General features: G+C 40.0%; 1 protein-coding gene across 1 annotated transcript; it reads right to left on the reverse strand.

Moving 5' to 3' along the window:
* Positions 1–560: 560 nt before the first annotated feature.
* Positions 561–1973, reverse strand: LOC129728512 (uncharacterized). Its single transcript, XM_055686958.1, has one exon. The coding sequence runs from the start codon at positions 1971–1973 to the stop codon at positions 561–563; it is 1413 nt and encodes a 470-aa protein (XP_055542933.1).
* Between the last annotated feature and the right edge of the window lie 19333 nt (positions 1974–21306).

The raw sequence follows: 21306 nt of genomic DNA on the forward strand, positions 1-21306 counted from the left end.
TGAGATGAAACTTGAAATAAAAAAGTTAGAGCGAAAAATATGTTTTTTCAATATAAATCGGTTGTTTTCAAAGATAGAGAAAAAAATTTTTTGTGTAAAGTTACTTAAAATTAATGGAGCTATAACATTGTAGAACAATTTTTTCTTCTATCTACAAAGATAAAAAAGTTAGATACTTGATTGCATTGAAAATGTTGGTCACCCTAATTTTTGATAATTTTTTAATGAGCGCTTTATCATATGTAACAACTTTGTAGAAAAAAGTTTTTCTCTTAAATGTTGCTATAGAGCTCTAGACTCAAATTTCCCCCTAAATTTGGTTTCTGGACCATTGTGCATTGTTGAGCGATTTGCTGGTTTATGGGATCATCGCAATCTTGCTTGATGCGCCACAACTGCTGTACCAACAGCTTGGCAAGAACAATGGTTGGTGAATATAATCCAAGTGGGTCGAATAGCCTTGCTACCTCGGAGTAAATGGGTCTTTTTGTCCACTGTAAGCTGGCGTCTCTGAACGAATCCATGCTTCCAGCGAGAAACAGTTCATCTGTTGTAGGGTCTCATAACAAATCGAGGACCTTTATCACCTGGTTGATGTTGTTATCCTCCAATGGCTGCAAAGTTTCTTGTTCCTCAGTCGGAATATGATCTAAAAATGCTTTCGAATTGGAGCAATATTTGTGGATTGGACAACCTCCCTTTTGAAACAGTGCTTTGAGCTGACGTTGCGCTTCCAATGCTTCATTTAATGAATTTGTGCCAGTCAAAACGTCGTCGACATAAAAGCCGTTTTCGACGATCCTTGCTGCTATGGGAAACGTTTCGGCTTCATCATTGGCTAATTGAAGCAAGCTTCGAGTGGCTTGATAAGGGGCAGAAGCTGTTCCGTAAGTGACCGTTGTCAATTCTAGAACCTTCAAATCTTCGGTTGGCGATTCTCTCCAAAATATTCTTTGATAATGGGTGTCGTCCGTATGCATTCGAATTTGACGGTACATTTTGGTAATATCCGCCGTGAGCACATATTCATGCATTCGGAATCGTAACATGATGGCATACAGGTCGCTTTGCACGACTGGTCCAACAAGTAATACGTCATTGAGTGATAAGTTGGCTTCGGATGACTTTGCACTTGCGTCGAAAACAACTCTACACTTGGTTGTAGAACTGCTTGGTCGGAGAACTGCGTGATGAGGCATGTAATATCCTCGTCGGTTTAGATCGTCGTTTGTCTCGTTGACTTCTCGGCAGTGACCGAGCCTCTGATACTCTTGGATGAAATCCACGTATTGAGCCTTTAAATCTGGATTGCGCTGGAGTCGGCTTTCTGGCATGTGGAAACGTTTCAATGCTAGCGTTCTGCAGTTGTCTAGACCGGAAACATTATCCTTGAATGGAAGTCTAATTACAAACCGTCCGCTTTCGTCACGAAAGTGAGTGGCTGCGAAATGATCCTCACATTGTTGTTCTTCAACTGAGTAGGAAGTTGTAGTTGGGACCTCTTCTAATTGCCAAAACTTCTGCATCGAATCATTCAAGGTCTGAATCGATGCCACTTGCGAATACTGGCAATCATCGGCAGTGGTGTCTGAATGAATTGTGCCAGCAACCAGCCATCCCAAATGTGAGTCTCGTAGCACTGGTAAATTGGCTCCAATCGTTCTGTAGTCTGCTTTGATGAGATCGAAGAACATTGCTGCTCCGATTAGCATATCTATGTTACTAGGTCGAAAGAACGTTGGATCAGCTAACTGAACTCCTTTCGGAATGTTTAAGTTCGCGACGTCGATGTTTTTTGAAGGGATGACACCAGTCACCTTGGTTGTAATCAAACATTCTAACTTGGCGCGGAAATCACTGCAGCGGGATTGAAACTCAATTATCACCTTCTCACGAGCTGTCATTCGTAGGTTGTTTATTCCTGCTATTGGTACGTTGATGGGTTGGCGTTTGATGTTGAGAATGTTAGCCATTCTTTCTGTGATGAAGTTAACTTGAGATCCTGAGTCTAGGAGAATGCGGCATGGATGCAGTTGTTGTTCCTTATCAATGTGAGCACTGGAGGTTCACTGGATTTGATTGGCATCGGAACTGATGAAGCTAGCTGAGGAGGCTCTTCCTTCGGAACAGAAGCAGCGATGGGCGAGGGCGAAATCTCATGCTTAGAAGCTACGCTGTCTTCATGCAACTGCGTGTGGTGTCGCTTCTGGCACTTACGACAACTTTTCGATGATGGGCAGTTTCTGGATTGATGTCCTTTCCGCAGACAGTTGAAGCTAATCCCTGCGGCGCATATCTTTTCCATCTATTCTTTACTCGAAAGGGTACCAAACTTGTTGCATTGGTAGTTAAGATGTGTACCACTGCAAAAGTCACATTTTTCTGACGGCAAGGTCTCGCTTGATGTCGCAGCATGAGCTCGATTAACGATAAACTTTGAAGTTGGTGATGACTGCTTTGGCGCGGAAGTCACTTTCGTGGTCGGAATTTGATTGACAGTTTCGCATCGCTCCAACACTTGACAATGCGATTTTATAAATTCCACTGTCTCCTTGTATGTTGGCAACTCACCAGGCTTGAGTGACTGCTCCCAATGCTTACGGGTTGATTTGTCGAACGCTGCTGTTAGTAGGTATACTACGATCAGTTCAGATACACCAGTTAATTGCTGGCCAAGATACTCCAAGCTTTGCACATTCTTGGTGCATACATCAAGAAGATTCCGTAGTTCCTTGATAGATTCGGACGTCATCCTTTAAATGACAGTAAACCTTGGATGTGCGTCTCTACAATCACTCTCGTGTTTTCGAACCTTTCGGTGAGAATCTTCCATGCTAGCTCGTAGTTTTCCTCGTTGATAACCTTCGCATCTAATATTCCTGCAGCCGCTCCTGTTGATGCTTCGTCTAGGTGATACAGCTTTACAGCGTCGGAATCGCGGGATTGTGCCATCACATCCATGAAAATGGCTTTGAATTTTGGCCAATTTGTGTATTCACCATCGAAGACAGGAATCGGAGCCTTCAACGGTTGCTGCTGCAGAATGGCTTGCGACGGCTTGGTATTTTCTTGCTTGATGATGAGTGACTCGACCTGAGCGGATGTCCAATCGTAGAGTTTTTCGAATCGTACATTTGCTGCTTCCCGCTCTGCGATTTGTTCTTCTGGTATTATAGCAATGATTTGGCTATGAAAACCAGAAAACTCTGCGTACACGGCTTCCAACTTCTTGGCTTCAACCTTGAGTTGCGGCAAGCCAAGCTCGATGTCCTTAACGGCGTCGTAGATGCGAACCAGTTTCGACATAACTTGATCACGTTGTCGGAAAGTTAAAGTTGCTTCGTAGTTTGCTTATCAGCAGCTGCGGGTTGATTCATTTTCACGGTATGCTGAACCTCATCATCTGGAAATCCCCTGAAGATGTCAGAATCGTCGGATTTCCTCGGCTGAACGGGTGTTCGTTGGGTTGCCATATCGACTGCGGTCGTCGATCGTTCCTCTGCGTACTTGGAAATGCACCCAAAATCGATCTATCCGGTTCGAAGGACCAATGTTCGGATCGGAATTCAATTTCGGTGGACTGTATTGGAAGACCTTTGGGTGTCGGGAATCGTAGCGGTTGTACGGTGGAGGAACTCGGTTGGTCGTACTTATTTCGGATTCGGAAAGTTAAACAGGAACTAATTTTAACACTGTTAACCTTATTGCACTTTAATCACAACTACTCAACTTTCACTAGCTTCTAATAACACTTAACTTATGCTTTCGTAGTTCTTGTCGCTTGTAAACACTTTAGAGAAATACTGAACTCATTGGCGTCGATCGGGTCCCTTTTATAGCACGGATGGTTCTTTTTGCGAATCTTCTAGAACTTCAAACAAAAGGATGTTGTTTACATCAAATCGTTTCCATTGTTTTCGCTTCTTCCTTTTTCACTCATTTGTTACTACAGTGTTTTGTTTTCGTGGTGACGCTCGAATGTTCTCGTGATCGAATGTTCGCGAAATTTCTGATGCGATGTTGATCATGACGTAACACATTTGAGGCTGATACAGTAATTCTTGCGGGTTACGCAACAACCCCAAATAAGGACAATTGAAACAACGACGAAAAATAAATGTTTTCAATGTTTAGGATTTTCGGAGGGCTTTGAAAACTAAATTCTCATGTTCTAAGGATGCCAGTACTGGTTTTAAAAATATGAACCCGTAATTTCAGTTGTAAAATATATAAATACTCACGAAAAAGTGAAAAAAATGATCAATGTTATCCCGTTTTACGGTAATTACCTTATGGTAATCCTATAATTCACTGTAAAAACTCTAAATACTTAGCTTTCGACGCAATACAGCACACGAACAAGCTCTAAGCGAAACAAAATGGCTTCCACAGGCAAAGTTTGTTTGCATTTGGAAATGCTCGAAACTTGAGCTTTCATTTTGTAATTTTTTCAGCAAACTAACAGCAGTCCTTGGGTTTAGTAGACTTGTTCACTAATGAACTATTCGAGAAAGATTTTTTTACATCGTTTTCGCATGTTATTAATGTATTGTAATAAAAATTTTAAAACTCGGAAGTTTCATTTCTATTCGCCCTACTGTTTCTATTCGCCCCGTTTCACGGTACATCCGATATTAAATTGAACAACAATTGTTTTTATAGGGACAACAAATAAATTATTGAAGATTTATTATTTTCTCGTTTTGCGCTAGAATTGAAAGTAAAATGTTATTTTAATCTGCATGCACTCTGACTGTTCAAATTTGTTTGCACTGCATAGTATTAGTTCCATTCCTTTTTAGTGATGTCGTATTTATTTGTGCAAATTGAAACTCGGTGGCTTTTCAACTCTTTTTTTTGCACAAAATTTTAAACATATTCAATAGGGTTTGCAATCCCGGGAACGATTTCCCGGGAATTGCCTTTCCCGGGATCCCGGGATTCCCGAGCTCCTCGGAAAATTTTCCTTACAATATTGCAATAAAACTAAGTATCGTATCAAAACACGAGACATATGTCGTAGAAGTGTAGAGCAGCTTCATAGTGTGCATTATACGAAGCAAATATTTGCTTGAAACGACGATCAATATTTGCTTGCCTTGTAATATCAAATTATTTGCTTAATCTATTTGTCAAAAATATATGCTATCTTATTCAGCAAACGATAAATCAAGAAATATTTTCTTCGTCTCATGTCTTATTTTGCAAGTGAGTTTACTACTAAGCGGATAGTTGCTTGATTTTTTCTTTGATTATTGACACTAAATTTTGAAACCTGTAAATTAATAAAAAAATTGAAACCCGTAAATCAATGCGACCAGAAATAAATAAATTAATAAAACTCAGTCAGTGTAACTTGGGTCGTGGCCGCGATTTCACATTAAATACGAAGGCATTCAAATACTCTAAAATCTGGCTGCCGAACACTCAGCTTTATCTTCAACAAACTAAAAGTATTGGACTCTTCAGTTTCTAATGAAATGTAGCAAGAGCTGGAATCGGTGATTTAGAAGTATTTTAGAAATCAGACACCAGCGGTGATTCAGCGATCGTAAGCAAAGTTTTACAGAAGGGAACTACATTATTTGGGCTTAACGAGAAATTGTCAGCGGAACTGAGGCGATTGATAGACGATTGTTCATGAATTTCTGGAGTGAACTTGAATAAATTTTGTTCTTCAATTGATAATTAACTTGTAAACGATTGTTTGAAACTTTTTATTATTAAATATTATTTGAAATCTCATTTTGGGATTTTTTCCTTTCCCGGTTCCGTTTCCCGGGAAATCTATTGTCGGGAATATTGCAAACCCTAATATTCAATACAAGTTATGGAATAAACAACCTTATGTAGTTCTACGTCAACCTGGCGGTCGTGGCTTTGCACACAACCCGATCAGTCAAAAATATCAGGATTATAACAAATCTTGACATTTTGTTACGAACTTTTTGTATCATCTTGTTTTCTACACTTGGTCTCGTAAATAGTTAAAATATCAAAGTTCCTATCAAAATTACTGACTGGTTAATACAAATTATAGCAAGTTTTGTAAGGGTTTTGGCAGAAAAAGATCAGAATTAGTTAGAATGTACAATATTTTATCAAGTGACTAACAAATTCTGTTATAAATATGCTTTAAAAACACACTTATAACATAATTGATATCATTCTGTACTTTTTATCATTCAGGCTATCAAGAATATCACAGGCTTTGTTATTTCTATCAAGTTCAGATATATTTGTGTTACACGTTTGTTATAATCGTTTGATCGAGAACCCTTGTGATTTTTTCATACCTTCTGTCTAGACCAGAAAAGTTCCTGCAGCGCTATGACTTCGAAGCTGTGTGGATTGAGTTTCTCATATATGATCCTGTCGTAGTCGTCTAAGCAAAATGATCTACAGTTCCATGTACTGAGTTTTCAATTGTAGTCCTTACTTCGTCGTCTAGATTTTTGTCAATTGTTCCGAACTTCATTTACTTCTTCGATATTTGCAACGTCTGCCGTTCTGCGGGCGGCTTATTGGGCCTTTCCCAACCCGTAAGCTCCGTTTAAAGTCCCACGGTGACACCAGGACGTTGATTAACCTCTCATACATAGCGATCAGACGCCATTTTATTAAACGGAAATAAATTATGTAGCTACTTTCAAAGGTTTTTTTGAATAGATTGTTTGCTAAGATAGATTGTCATGCTAAGTTAACCATGGATTGGTGTAAATTCGGAAATGGAACATGAATACATAAATAAATGTCTGAAATTACTAAGAAGTGGGCACTGCTAAGGACACATTTTCTCTAATTAGTTAAGCCGGTTAATACAGTTGATCAACTCAAAACAAAATGTCTTACAAAACCCTCTGAAGATTTTCAGTAAAAATCGCAAATCTCAATAAAACATTGTGCGAGAAGTGTAACACAATGAGTGATCAACAAATATAATAAATCAGTGTGAGCCAGGTTTGACAATTTATGGAGAATTATCATCAATACCAGTACAAATACTCTTGTAGTGGTTTTTGTCTATATCGAAGAAATTGCGATTATTCTCTCAACAAAAGTATAACATTGAGCCTGAGCTTGAACGACCTGAGCTAGTGAATTGGAACAAAGAACCTTACGGTCGGTTAGGGAAGGAAAGAAGGAAGTGTTAAGATCGCTGTTGTCAGAGACCGAGTTTACTTCTGAAACTCTAACAACAATAACGGAAAGACGGAAAGGAAGGTTACTTTGTCACCGTGGAAAGTGGTCAAGTAGGGAGTTAGGAGGGAGCCTAATCTCTCAGAGGATATGACAAAAATATTAATTGGAATTATATACAGACCCCGATCGGTTATGAATATTTCGCATTGCAGAAATTTTTCGCATTGCAGAAATCGAGCGTTTTTTTTTTTTCATAATCTTTCTTTTTACTTTCGAGTCATAGGCATTTAATATGACCATCAATGGACTAGCCTGTGGATTCTGTGTTGTTAGAAATGCCGCTTGATGGGTTTTGGTTCAATAGTTGAATAAGCAGCCCGGGGGTATACGAGACAGATCTGCTTGTACCTTATAACAAGTGCCAAAATCGAGCAGTCCCAAAACCGGACGGGGTCTGGAATACTGTCGTTCTACGCATAGTTGTCCCAGTTTCCAGCGAAGTTTCCTATACACACAGGGCAACTACCGGTAAGACTACAGTATGATTTATATACATTTTTAGATCTTTCTTGCAGAGATAAATGTAAACGAACAAGTGCAAACCACATAGGCTTTACTCCTTACCCCGTTGCTACACGACATATTTTGCAATAAGTGAGTAAACTAATCGATCTCCGGTGTCGATATAGGTACGTAACTCAGATTTTTTTTAATCAATTGTATTCATTTGGTAATTCATAATATATCCGACATTGACAGATACTGTCATACCGGTGTCCCCTGACCAGTGTTGTTTCGAGCTGGCTTCATTCATTTTGGGTTGTTTCTGAAGTGACAACATGAAAAAACGTTTTCTAAGCAAGTAGAAACGTACATAATCACCTTCAATTACCGACAAGCCATGACACTTTTGTGTCGTAGATAATATCTCTATTAAGATTAAGTGTTGCAGCAGTATGACAAAAGATATTATTCCATGCACCCCATAAACGTGGATTATGAACTTGATTGATGAATGTTCGATTAAAAGCCATTAATTTCACTGGTTCGCTATTGGAATTGTAATTAGTTCTCACGGGTTTCCATTATCATAGTCGGATGCAGGCTACTTAATTAGATCTTAAAGATCTACTATTCTCGGAACTAATTCTCCTAAGGTGAAATAGAGCTCGAATGGAAACGATTGAATGCAAAATGAAAAACGCTTCGTTAAATGAAACAAAAAACTACCGCAATGGTTCAACCATAGCAAGAGGATTACCCCAGGGCGCGCCTACCAGAGATCTAATAATCGATCGGTGCGCGTGTCGATACTCGAAGCACGCGGCAGAACCCACGGAGTGTCCACACTGCGCTACCGCATTAGCACTAAGGAATTTGTGACGGGGTCAGCAAGATTTCTACCAATTGATAAACTTCGCGGAGAATCAAGAGCAAGGCGGCAGGCACTTCTGTGCAAAACCGATTATTGGAGTACAGTTCTGTTTGCCAGGGTAGTCGCACCCAATGTGGCGACATTGACATTAAATCGGATCGGATAGATGCAAAAACCACGAGAATACTCAAAAATTTAAATTTTTATAGCATATAAAACATTTGTTTCTTCGATCAAAGCACTTTAAAAAACTTGTGTATTCTCTAATTTGTTAAAAAAAAACTTCATGTATTGTCTTTCAATGCATATAAGTTAAAGAGGCAAATCAGCTAAAAGCTGAAAACCTCTCTAAAAACGATATAAAAAATGCATATCGCCATAATTTGCTCCTGAACCCTAGCAGTACATTAGCGGAAATTGTGGAGAGGTACAACAGAGGTACAACATAGTGTTTTTACCACATCCGTTGCCATTGCCTACACAATGTTTTGCAAATCAAACATATGATTTAAGGACCGTATGATCAATGGTTGTCGTGCTGGTTCAAATGAATACATCATGGGCTGCAAATACTGTCCGAGTGGATTAAGATAGGTTAAGACCCATTGCTGTCGGTAAGGTAACACTGCTTTCATTTTTTGTTAGTAAATTTTTCAAGAGGCTGATCTAAAAAAAAAGCTCCACTCCACTGCGGGATGAATTGGATACAAGCAGCATAAATAAGAATTCATTATACGGCTTCTGATCCCGATCGCCGCATGGCCTTTCCATGGGTAGAACGCCCAGAGAACCAGATGTTGATTGTTCGTACAGAGGAACAACGCGGCATAAAATAAAATCCAGTTCCAGATTGGGAGGAACAACAATCACTCCGCCACTTCAAAGTGCAAGTAAGCGTGCTCATTGCGCTCTAAATAATGTCATGCATTGTCGTCATCGGAGCCAGCCACACGTCGCAAGCCCTGCCGCTGGTTTTGTCTGCCTTTAATGATGGGTGGTTCAGCTCACTTATCCGCCTATCGTGGTGAAACCAGACCCCCTGAGGAAACTTTACTATGAACAATTTTGTCTTAATAGAATAATGAATATTGGGGGGCATGCATAGTGTACGATACGCCTATAAGAGTGAGACGGAATGTAAACATTGTTACGATTTGTGACTTTTTTTAATTAGTGCAGTATAAGAGGTTTCCTTAACACCTACTTCAGCACCTAACTGATAAAGCAGCGAAACTGGTTGCAGAAAGACGTCAGCAGGAAATCCTCGAGACCAGTTCTTACCACTTCAAATTATCAAGCGATCCGCGAGCAGAATGAGCGAGGGCGATGTTTTACTAAAAGAGTATTTTTTCCAAATCGATCTAATGATGTACAAAAATATTGTTTATTAATTGTGCTAATTTGTTCGATGAATGTTATGCTTTGCGAATCTCAAAAAATACCAACCAACATTGTTTCGTTTTTGGGCGCTTCACTAGGCAAGAGCCACTCTGCCGATTGAGCTCAGAAACATAGTGGTGAATCCATGTTTCATCCATTGTCATGAATCGCCGCAAACATTCCTTCCTATTGCGCGTAATCAATATTAGAGCTCCGGTCGAAAGTTTGCCACGTTGATTTTTTTTATCAACTGTCGAGAAACGCGGCACCCTTCGCGCACACAACTTCATGTGTGAACATTCTAAAATGATATGACATTTTTTTCAAATGCCTAACAATTGAACCCTACCAAACCAGTGAATTTACCTTAAGTGAATAATTATGTAGAATACTGCTATTCTGTTTTTTTTTTTCTACACAAACACTCTCCCTGGATCACTTTTCTGTTTCATGTTAATAAGTTCAGTTAAACCAAGGGGATGGTAGCTCTATCTAAACTCTACACGTTTGGCAGTAGGCAACATAGGCAGGTGCCCAGCAAAAGTTAAGTCACTTTAGTCGGGAAGACTCCTCACTCATTCATAATAGAAAGAGATAGCATGTTGTCATCCCCCTGATAAACAAACTGTTTTAAGGTATGTAACAGTTCTGCAACAGCACATGCAATGTTAACTTGCTGAACACAAGAAACATCTTTTTTATCCCAAGATTGATTCGTTTTTCAAGAGTGTACAATGTTGTCATCATGAATCTGTCAAAATGTCGATCGTTTTCCTGGATAAGCGTAAGCAGCACATTTCGTATTAATAAGCCTGCTGGGCAGGAAGCTCCGTTTGACGGCAAAATACTATAATGTCCAATATACAACGGTTCATCGTCACGTTGAGCATCCTCCAAGGAAGAACAGACCTGGATCTCCGAACTTCCTGCAACAAGAAAAAGAAGCTCGTTTCGAACAGCGGGCATTTTCTATGGCCAGAGCTGGATTTCCGATAAGCGAGACCAATTTGGTATACGCTGTGAAAGACTTCTCCTGCTTCTTTCTCAAGTCAGTATTACGATTCGAATTTTCATCAAAAACAACTTCACTGATATTTAAACTGTTTAGTTAACAATGGACCACGTCGTTTCTTGCAAATATATTTTTCAATCAAAAGAAGTTTGCCTCTGTCGAAAACCAGCCTGGTATTCGCCGACGAAGGATTCCGTTAACGGTCTCAATCTGAATAACAGGATACGGGAGAGCACTTTATATGCGGAGTTGAGCAACGTAATGCCTTGATAGTTGCAACAGTCCAGTCGATGGTCCTTCTTGTAGCTTGGGCATATGAGGCCTTCCAACCAGTCGTTCGGCATTTGATCATCCACTCAGATCTTCAGTATGATCTGGGGGATTGGATTGCACAGTCGCTTGCTTCCCGCTTTTAGAAGTTCGTCCAGGGGATACCATCTTTTCCGTTGCCGCTCAGCTCAGCTCACTAATCGTCTTTTTCACCTCCTCCTGTGTTAGTGACTCCTCAGCTTGTTCGTCGTTTACAATCTTCATCCTGTTTTGCTTCTCTCGCACTTCACTGTTTAAAAGCGCCTGAAAGTGCTCCTTCCACCTGGTTGTAACCGTCGGTTCATTCGTAAGCAGGTTGCCGTCCTTGTCATTGCACAGGGAAATTTCTGCTTCTTGCTCTGTAGTGTTGACTGTTCTATAGAAGGCCGCACGGCGTTGCTAGCAAAGTTGTTCTCTGCGCTGGCGAGCACCTGCTTCTCGAGCTCGTGCTTATTCCGACGGTGGACTCTATTTTCGGCAGCTCTTGCCTTACTGTTCTATTCTGACTTGTAGCCACAGTGAGCGTGCGGCTCCTGGCACGGTTCTTCTCATCTGTCGCTCTCTGGTACTCAGCATCAAACCAGCTGTTACGCTGTCTTACACGCGTCGTACCTACCACCTCTCTCGCAGTCGTTTCGATGGCACTGTATATGTTACTCCACAGCCCATTTATGTCTTACACTCGTTCCTCCTGCTGTTCTGCGACTCGTTGATCCAGCTATCTGGCGTATTCTCCCGCCACGTCATCAGTTTTTAACCGCTGTATGTTGAAACGCATCGTCCCCTCTGTGCATTACAGCACGTTCAATAACCGTGTGCGGATCTTACAAACGACGAGATAATGGTCAGAGTCCTAACTAACATCTGTAACGTCCGAAAAGTGCCGACGGTCAATCAGTACGTGATCGATTTGGAAGCAGGCTTCTCCATTTGGAGATTTAGACGCGGAATAGGAGCTACATATGGCAATTCCTCTAACCGCGGCAAAATTTATCTGTCTCAAACCATTTTCATTGGATGACGAGTGGAGGCCAATGACCGGACGGAAGAAATCCTCCCTCCCAACCTGGGTGTTTGCATCTCCGATATGACGACATCTACGTCGTGTTTTGGGCACTCGTCATAAGTTCGTTTCAGGTTTGCATAGAACTCATCTTTGACGTAATCGGATTTTTCGTTTGTCGGTGCGTAGATTTTTATTAAACTGTAGTTGAAGAATTTGCCCTTTATCCCTTAATATCTACGGACCTCCGCCGGATGACTTGTATTTTCTGATTTCCCAACACTACGAAACCAACGCCCCGTTTCGCTGCTTTGCCGCAACTGTAGTAGATGTGGTACTTGAAAGAAGTGCGTGTAATAGGGTCTACTGCACGGAATTTCCTTTCTCCGGAATTTAGCCACCAAACCACCCGAATCGCTGCGATATCGACTCCCTGCCACTGTAGTTCTCGAGCAAGCAAGCCAGCTCGCGCCGGTTCGTTTAGAGATCGGACGTTACAAGTACCCAATTTTCAATCGTTAACCGTTTTCTGTTTCGGTGTTTGTAGCCTAGGCCTTTGCCTATTGTTAGGGACGTTGCGATATCGTTAAGCATCGATACTTGGAACCGATACTGGTATCAAAAGCGAGTGCTGATACTTCGATATTATCGCGAAAAAAGTATCGATACTGCAAAGTATCGTTGTTCGATATCAGGCTCATTTGAAGTAATACCCATATTGTTGTTTTTTGCATATTTATTGGCCACGATATAAATAATAGGATTGTTTAATTTAATTGAACACTTCTTTTTTACCTAATGAACTGAAACCAAAGAGCTTCTGTTAATTTTTTGCTGATTATGCTCGTCAAAAACATCCAATCTCTTCTGATCCGTAGAACTATTATCATAACACGTATCTCACAATTACAGTCGCGTCGCAGTAATATACCAAACAAAATAAAACACTTAAGTACGAGTTATAAAAAACCTGTTTTTTTTTCCTGTGATGAGTTGAAATTTTGGTGCTTATCGATTAATTTCCGCAATGTATTTCTTGCAATAAGTTTAGGGATACTTTCGATTGGGGTTAATCATTTGATGATATGAAAAGGTAAATTTCAATTATAATTCTTTGCCAACTTTCTTTTCTACCAAATGATTAGTAATCTTGTCTTGGTTTTGCCCTAGAGCTTAAACGGGAAAAATATGAAAGGCTATAGCTTTTCAACGGTTTCTGTGGCTTTTGGTTTTCCTTACTAGCTCGCATGTGTGTTAAAATGCAACAGAGTTCGTCGTTTTGAGTTTGCTTACTGGAAAAGTTCATTTGAGCCTCTGAAGACTTTTAACTTGCTAAGGGCACTGAATTTCGCAGGAACGGGTAAAAGCTCTTTTTCAATTCAGTTTGAGCTCTAATGCATTCCCGTGGCTGGGGGCACCGAAATTTACTATATCTTGACAAAGAACGAACCAGATATAAGTGAGTCACAGATTTGGTTAACAAATTTGTGATTTTCCAAGCCGCTACCCGTAATAAATTCTCACAGTTTCCCCTGAAGATGTCACTGATCAGTGATGAAACGTCGCACAGTGGTCTGAAATTGCATAAAGTCGAAAAAAAGTCAATTTTTCAACCTAATGCATCGAGCAAGCCGTCTTCGGGAATCATTTCAGCTGGTTTTAGGCTAGTGAAAAATCATCAGAATGTTCGGATAATTAATGTTGTCATACATTTAACTGAATTGAGAAAGTAGGCTTCTTTTGCACTCACGACTTCTCCATTTTCACGTTGTTTACCCAGGTGATTTATTACAGAATGCAGAAGAAGTCATGAATGTTACAATAATGTCGAAATGATTATATGGCCTTACTCTAGTATTCTAACAACTTCAGATATCCTTTTTATAGTTGTTTCATGGAAATAATCTCTCCACAAAATAAGTATAATAAAATACTTGTCACTCCAACTTCATGTAGATTTTTAAATGGTATCCCCGCCTTTACCCGCGCTCATTCAAAAACTAGAATGTTGCCTCGTATTCATAGAGACAGGAACAACAAGGTTTTCTGGGCAATTTACGCCGAAACGTTCACAATATCAAAAACAAAAACGACCGTGCGACGCGCAAGCGGCCATTTTTTAGCAAGCAAAATTGGCTTGGGGCGCCACTCATAAAATTAAAACTTAAACTACCTACACATTAATAGCCGTTACACATACCTAAACTTTGTTAGATTTATCTGGCTCGTAAAATTCGAGATTTTTCGGGGTTTTCTTCTTCGACATGCTATAGGTAGCCGTAAATCATGTTTTTTAAGATTAATTGCTAAATTTCTCAAAAAATACATCATGTACCAATTTCATATCCAAGGAAGAGTTTCTCAAAATACTATTCTCTACAAACTTCCTTTAGACCCTATCCTTCTATTTTGCTTCCATGAGAAATTAGCGACAGCGCCGCCCTAGCGGTGGAATTTTGAACTACCTAGCCATTATCAAAAGTTGGCCAAAAGTTTCAGGATCAATATTCGAGAAGACATCGTTAATCTAGGAGGCAACCCTTAGTAGTTATTAATTTCGCCCTGATTTCAGTGCTTTCCGACCACTGTGCGTCGGATAGTAAAAATAAGTTGCTCTACTTTGAGACTGCACAGACGAAAATACACTCAACTCACTTTAACTACTTTACTATGAAAAATGTTTTAAGAAATGATCTCATAACCATAACCGAAATCCGGTCAATTTAATAAATTTTTAAGCAATTGAAATCTATCAATTTACCGTTACACTCCATTCTCGATTCTTGGCATGCGATCCAGCTAGAATAGGATGTTATTCTATGTCAAAATGCACTTCTACAGGCAGTGTAGAGGTACGAGATCACGCGAAAAACAGCAATTTTTGCCGCAACGTTTTATTTTTCTTCATCTATAGTTTATTTGACACGGCACAAATACAATTCAATGTTTAACGGCGCCAATTATATCTGGTAGCTTACTTTCTAAAGTATCTTAAAAACTAAAAGCAAATTTTTTATCCTCGCTGCCGACTACGAGCTGAAACTAAATCTAACTTAAAGCTAGAATATTTTGCATTAAAAGCACAGGTTTGCTGTTTGATGGTTTTCGTTGCCATAGGTAAGCAGCATATTAAATTTGTTCCGCTGCTGGGCCAAGATATTACGGACTGGCATATTGGGTTGTTTCCATCGGGCCTTGAGAGTATCGTGCGGGTCTGATTGCTGTTTTCGGATCCGGGGTCTTAACGTGTTCTTGTCGTTTGGTTGGATGTAGGCGGAAGGGGATAGGACTAAACTGGGGCGTGGATGGATTTCAGGAAAACGTATATAAGGGACATGTAGGATAGGTCACGGCTCGCCAAGACATCACGAACAGGAACAGCCGGCTGCCTACCTTCGGCCTGCAGGGAAGCTATTAATCTAGACCTGGCGTCACGGTGTACAGGGCATGACCAAACAACGTGCTCTATGTCGTGATAACCTTCACCACAGGCACAGATACCACTCTCCCCGAGCCCAACACGACGGAGATGCCGTCAAATCTATAGTGATTGGACATAAGCCGGGACATCACGCAAATGAAATCCCGACCTACATCCAACCCCTTGAACCACGGGTTCGTCGATACCTTGGGGATTATGGAATGTAACCACCTTCCCAGTTCCCCCTTGGTCCAAGAATTTTGCCAACTGATGATCGTATTCTGACGTACCGTTTGTTGCGCCCACCTTAGCCAAAGAGTCCGCTTTCTCATTACCCGGTATCGAGCAGTGAGAAGGGACCCATGGAAATACGGAGAGTGCTTAACATCTTTCATCGATCGGAGAGCCTCAATGGAACTGAGACTGTCCGTAAAGATGAAATAATGGTCCGTGGGCATTTTTTCGATAATCCCTAGGGTGTACTGAATTGCAGCTAATTCTGCGACGTAAACAGAAGCAGGATTATCGAGTTTATGGGAGACGGTTAAATTGTTATTGAAGATACCGAAGCCAGTGGACCCATCAAGAAGTGATCCGTCAGTGTAGTACATATTGTCGCAGTTGATGTTTCGATATTTATTGGAAAAAATTTTAGGGATCTGCTGCACGCGTAAATGATCCGGGGTTCCACGAGTTTCTTCTATCATGGATGTATCGAAAAACACAGTAGAATCAGAAGTATTTGATAAGTCGACACGATTTGGAATATTCGAAGAGAGTTAATATTTTGGGACATGTGATTGAAATACAATGTCATAAAACGGGTTTGAGAATTAAGTTCGATTAACCTTTCAAAATTTTCAATCACGGGACGGTTCAAGACCTCACATTTGATTAGAATACGAGAAGACAGGCTCCAGAAGCGGGTTTTCAATGGTAGTACTCCAGCTAAGATCTCCAAACTCATCGTATGGGTCGATTGCATGCAACCCAAGGCGATACGCAAACAACGATATTGTATTCGCTCCAGTTTGATCAAATGTGTGTTTGCTGCGGAGCGGAAGCAGAAACACCCGTACTCAATGACAGACAATATCGTTGTTTGGTAAAGCCTTATAAGGTCTCCTGGGTGGGCTCCCCACCATTGTCCGGTTATTGTACGAAGAAAATTCACTCTTTGTTGACATTTTTTCATCAGATACCTCACGTGACAACCCCAGGTGCTTTTAGAGTCGAACCAGACACCAAGATATTTGTGTACCAAAACCTGAGAAATCGTTTTACCCATTAATTGTGTTTGAAGCTGAGCAGGTTCATGCTTCCTAGAAAAAACTACTATCTCAGTCTTCTCCGGAGAGAATTCGATACCTAGCTGTAAAGCCCAAGCAGACAAATTGTCCAAGGTATCTTGCAATGGTCCTTGCAAATCGGCAGCTTTGGCTCCTGTAACAGAGATTACACTGTCGTCTGCAAGTTGTCTTATCGTGCATGAATTTGCCAGACATTCGTCGATGTCATTTACATAAAAGTTGTAAAGAAGGGGGCTTAAACATGAGCCCTGGGGGAGACCCATGTAGCTAATGCGAAAAGTTGCCAAATCGCCGTGCGTAAAATGCATGTGCTTTTCGGACAACAAATTGTGCAAAAAATTGTTCAAAATTGGAGAAAATCCTTGTCGGTGAAGTTTACCCGAAAGAATGTCAATAGAAACGGAATCAAAAGCCCCCTTAATGTCCAAGAACGCAGATGCCATTGGTTCTTAGCGAGCATACGCCAGCTGAATATCTGTTGAAAGCAACGCAAGACAATCATTCGTCCCTTTGGCACGGCGAAAGCCAAATTGAGTATCTGATAGTAGACCATTTGATTCGACCCAATGGTCTAAACGACGGAGTATCATTTTTTCCATCAATTTCCGGATACAGGATAGCATTGCAATCGGCCTATAAGAGTTGTGATCAGAAGCTGGTTTCCCTGGTTTTTGAATGGCGATCACCTTCACTTGCCTCCAATCCTGCGGTACAATGTTTTGCTCCAGGAACTTATTGAACAAGTTCAGCAAGCGCCTCTTGGCATTGCCGGGTAGATTCTTCAACAAGTTGAATTTGATTCTATCTAACCCAGGCGCGTTATTGTTACAGGACAGGAGGGCAACTGAAAATTCTGCCATCGTAAAAGGTGATTCTATCGCGTCGTGGCCCGGAGACGCATCGCGAACAAAGTTTTGCGCAGGAACAGAATCCGGACATACTTTCCTGGCAAAATCAAATATCCACCTACTTGAAGACTCCTCGCTTTCGTTGACCGTTACGCGATTCCGCATTCTTCGGGCTGTGTTCCAAAGAGTGCTCATCGATGTCTCCCTCGACGTCTCGTTCACGAACCGACGCCAATATCCGCGTTTCTTTGCTTTAGCCAGGCTTTTAAGCTTGGTATTAAGCTCCGAATACCGTATATAGTCGCCAGGTATACCTCCCTTCTGGTAGGCCAAAAACGCGTCGGATCTTTGCGTGTAGACATCGGAGCACTCTTGGTCCCACCACGGAGTGGGAGGCCGTTTTGCAGCAACGTTGTTTCGGGTTTTTTTCGATACTGAGAGTAGTGTATCGATACTGACGAAGGATCGCTCGTTAAGCATCGATACCAAAGATCGAGTTTCGTAAGGAAAAGAATCGATTCCAAATTAGTATCGGAGGTATTTCAACGTCCCTACCTATTGTTCTGTTGCATATTTCTAATTTTGTTATTAGTGGTTAGGAAAGGTACTGGCTTCAGTCTACTCCAATTCCCCAAGAATTCTCCAACTACGTTCTTTGGTCCTTTCAAGAATATTTGGAATAAAGTTCTAAGAAAATTTTACCTGCGCATAATTATTCTGCAAGAGTAACGAAAACTTACCTTTTCAAACTTCTGAAACGGGATAGGACACTTTTACGTGTTCAAAAAATGCTTGAAAAGTACTAGTGCTCTTAAGGGGTTATATACCTTTTTAGTTTTCAAAAAACCGAAAAAAAAATCTTGAGAACATTTTCACGAATTTTCATAAAGGTCTGAGCAATAGGAAGAAAGTTAGAGCGATTTGCAGCGCGCCTCGCCACGGCCGCATAAGCTAAACTTGAAACTTTACACGCGATTATCTCGGGATAGTGTTTTCCGAAAATTGACTTTGCCGTGGTCCTGATTGCGGAAAAACTACTGAACCGATTTCCTTCATTTTTTATTTAAATTTTCGTTATTAAATTCTCCGGTCCTAGAACGATCGCTTTTTGAAACATACAGTTACATTTTGCCGCAAAAAAAAATTTAATGCATTTTTTAGCGCTCAAAACGTGCATTTTTTGGGAAAAACGTTCTCGTTTGCACTGAAAACAAAATACTCATAAAAGCGATCGTTCAAGGACCCGGCACACTTCTAAACTAATTAAATAATATGAGTTTTTTGATTTCGGTTGACTCGCTCAGGGCTAGTAGCGAACTTGGAGCAAAATAATAGTGACTTTTTTCATTAAAATAGTGACCAAATAGAGACTAAATAGTGACCAAAAATATACAAAAGAGGGTTTTGAAATTTATTGTTGAACCATAAATGAATTAAATTTTATCTGAAATTTATGTCTTTAGAACATAGGATGTGCAATGATTTGTTCTCATAGAAAATAACTAAAATTTGTATCATAATTTCACATTGAAATGGTTGTAATAGCACCTTGTTCAATATATTCGAATACAAGTTTTCGAATTATAAGTGTTAATGAAAGTACGTGAACGAATGTATGCACTCTCAAATACGCATAGGTGTGTTGGTGGTCTGTCAGTTGTAGTAAGTTCTTGATGTGCGATGTAACAAATCCGGAAAGTCGTAGTAAAACGATTTTTGGTCAGTGACTGCCCTTGCACATTATTCAAACATCTCAAATCATGTGAAGCTAGGCGAGATTTCGTTTTTAAAACCATCGAAAAATACAAGGAAATATTCTCTTTGGGTTCGTTGAAAATTCTGTCGGCCACGATCTGCAAGGATGTCGCAAGTCGTAAAATTGTGACTGTTATGAAGAAGCGTGTCCGGCGAAATGATAACGTTCAGTTTGTAATTCCCACCCATTTGAGTATATATAACTATTGAATCGGTCCACAATATTTTGGCCGGTTCTTTTAGAAAAAGAGGCTCGATAGAGTGAAAATGATACTTTCACAACTCGGTGTTCGCGAGTTCATTGTTTCTGATGAGAAACTATTTGGCCTGAAGTGTGACTGGTTACACAAAACAATCGAATGTGGGCAGCAGCAAGAGACAACATTTCAGAGTTCTAAAGGAGTGTTCCTCGATTGCAGTGTACAGCTTTAGTGATGATCTCGGGAGCAATTTGCAAGCGAGTAAACTTCCTCTGATTTTCATTTACAAAGACGCCGAATTTAATGCTGTTTATTATAAAACGGTAGTTTTGGAAAAAAAACGTTACCCCGTGTCTTCGAAAACTCTTCAGAGCTAATTACTATATGGTCGGTGTTAAGTCAGACCGGACCAAGTCGCAAAATTGGAAAAAACGAGTTAATGATAGCATTGAATCAAGATTTACTTAAGCTACATCACACAACAACCAGAGTTGATTTATCTCTCAAATAGCAAAACTTATGGCATATTTTTTTTCTGAATGATCAGAAAAAAGCAATCATAGTGTGCGAACGAACCAAGTGTTAGGTTATTGGCAACTACAACCCAGTCACATGTTGGTAAAAATCAGCAAATAGAGGAATATTCAAGCGATTTTTTGGATTTCTCTCTATTAGAGGATACTCTCTTCCATCATTCATCGGAATCATATATGTTTTACACACAGAAATGTACTTGAATGAATGTTTTGACGAATTTTGTTATCGCTACGCTGACCATATATCACGCTTTATAGTATTCAGACAGAGTGGACCATGTGCCAAGCAGAAAAAGTTGTAATTACCGGAGTTATTTGCATTGGTTTGAAGTCAGCATAAGTTGATTTCAAAGCTGCCAGGCACCTTATAAAAAAGTTCCAGAACCCTTTAGCCAAACGAGTATTCTTTACTAGTAGAAGAAAAAAGTGTAAATGGTCCACTATGATTGAACATATAACTAGAAAATGTTAGTCTTTAGTGTGAGTAACAGAAAAATTTTAATTTTTAAAAACAAGTTCCGATTAAAATATTGATTCTGACCTCAAGAATAACGATTCTACCAAGGAATCATATCCTAAAATGGTGATAAAAATGATAATAAAGTGAGAGAGGATGGTTGCGAAAACATTCATTGTGTTTGTTCAATTACATTTTATATAACTTGTATTATCTTTGGTGCTGAAGAAGCAAAAAACTAAATTTTAAAACTTTTTATCTGTTCGATTGATTGGCTATAAATATTTTTACAATTGATCAGTCACAATGAACCAACTCATTACATAGCATTGTTTTGTTCAGTCAGAGTGGACCAACTTCACCTAGTCAGTTACGTAACCGGTCATTGTCGAATTCATAAAGCTGTTTTTCTTAATTGTCACTTTACACGATACAGTCAAAGAGTAACTCTAGCTCATAATACCAAAATTACGCGGAAATATGGAAATCTTCAAAATTCACAGAGTAGTAAACTTCAAACTCCTTTTTTCTCGAAATAACCACAATGTCACTTGGTC

The sequence above is a fragment of the Wyeomyia smithii genome, chromosome 3 (assembly GCF_029784165.1).
Source record: "Wyeomyia smithii strain HCP4-BCI-WySm-NY-G18 chromosome 3, ASM2978416v1, whole genome shotgun sequence".
NCBI lineage: Eukaryota > Metazoa > Arthropoda > Insecta > Diptera > Culicidae > Wyeomyia > Wyeomyia smithii.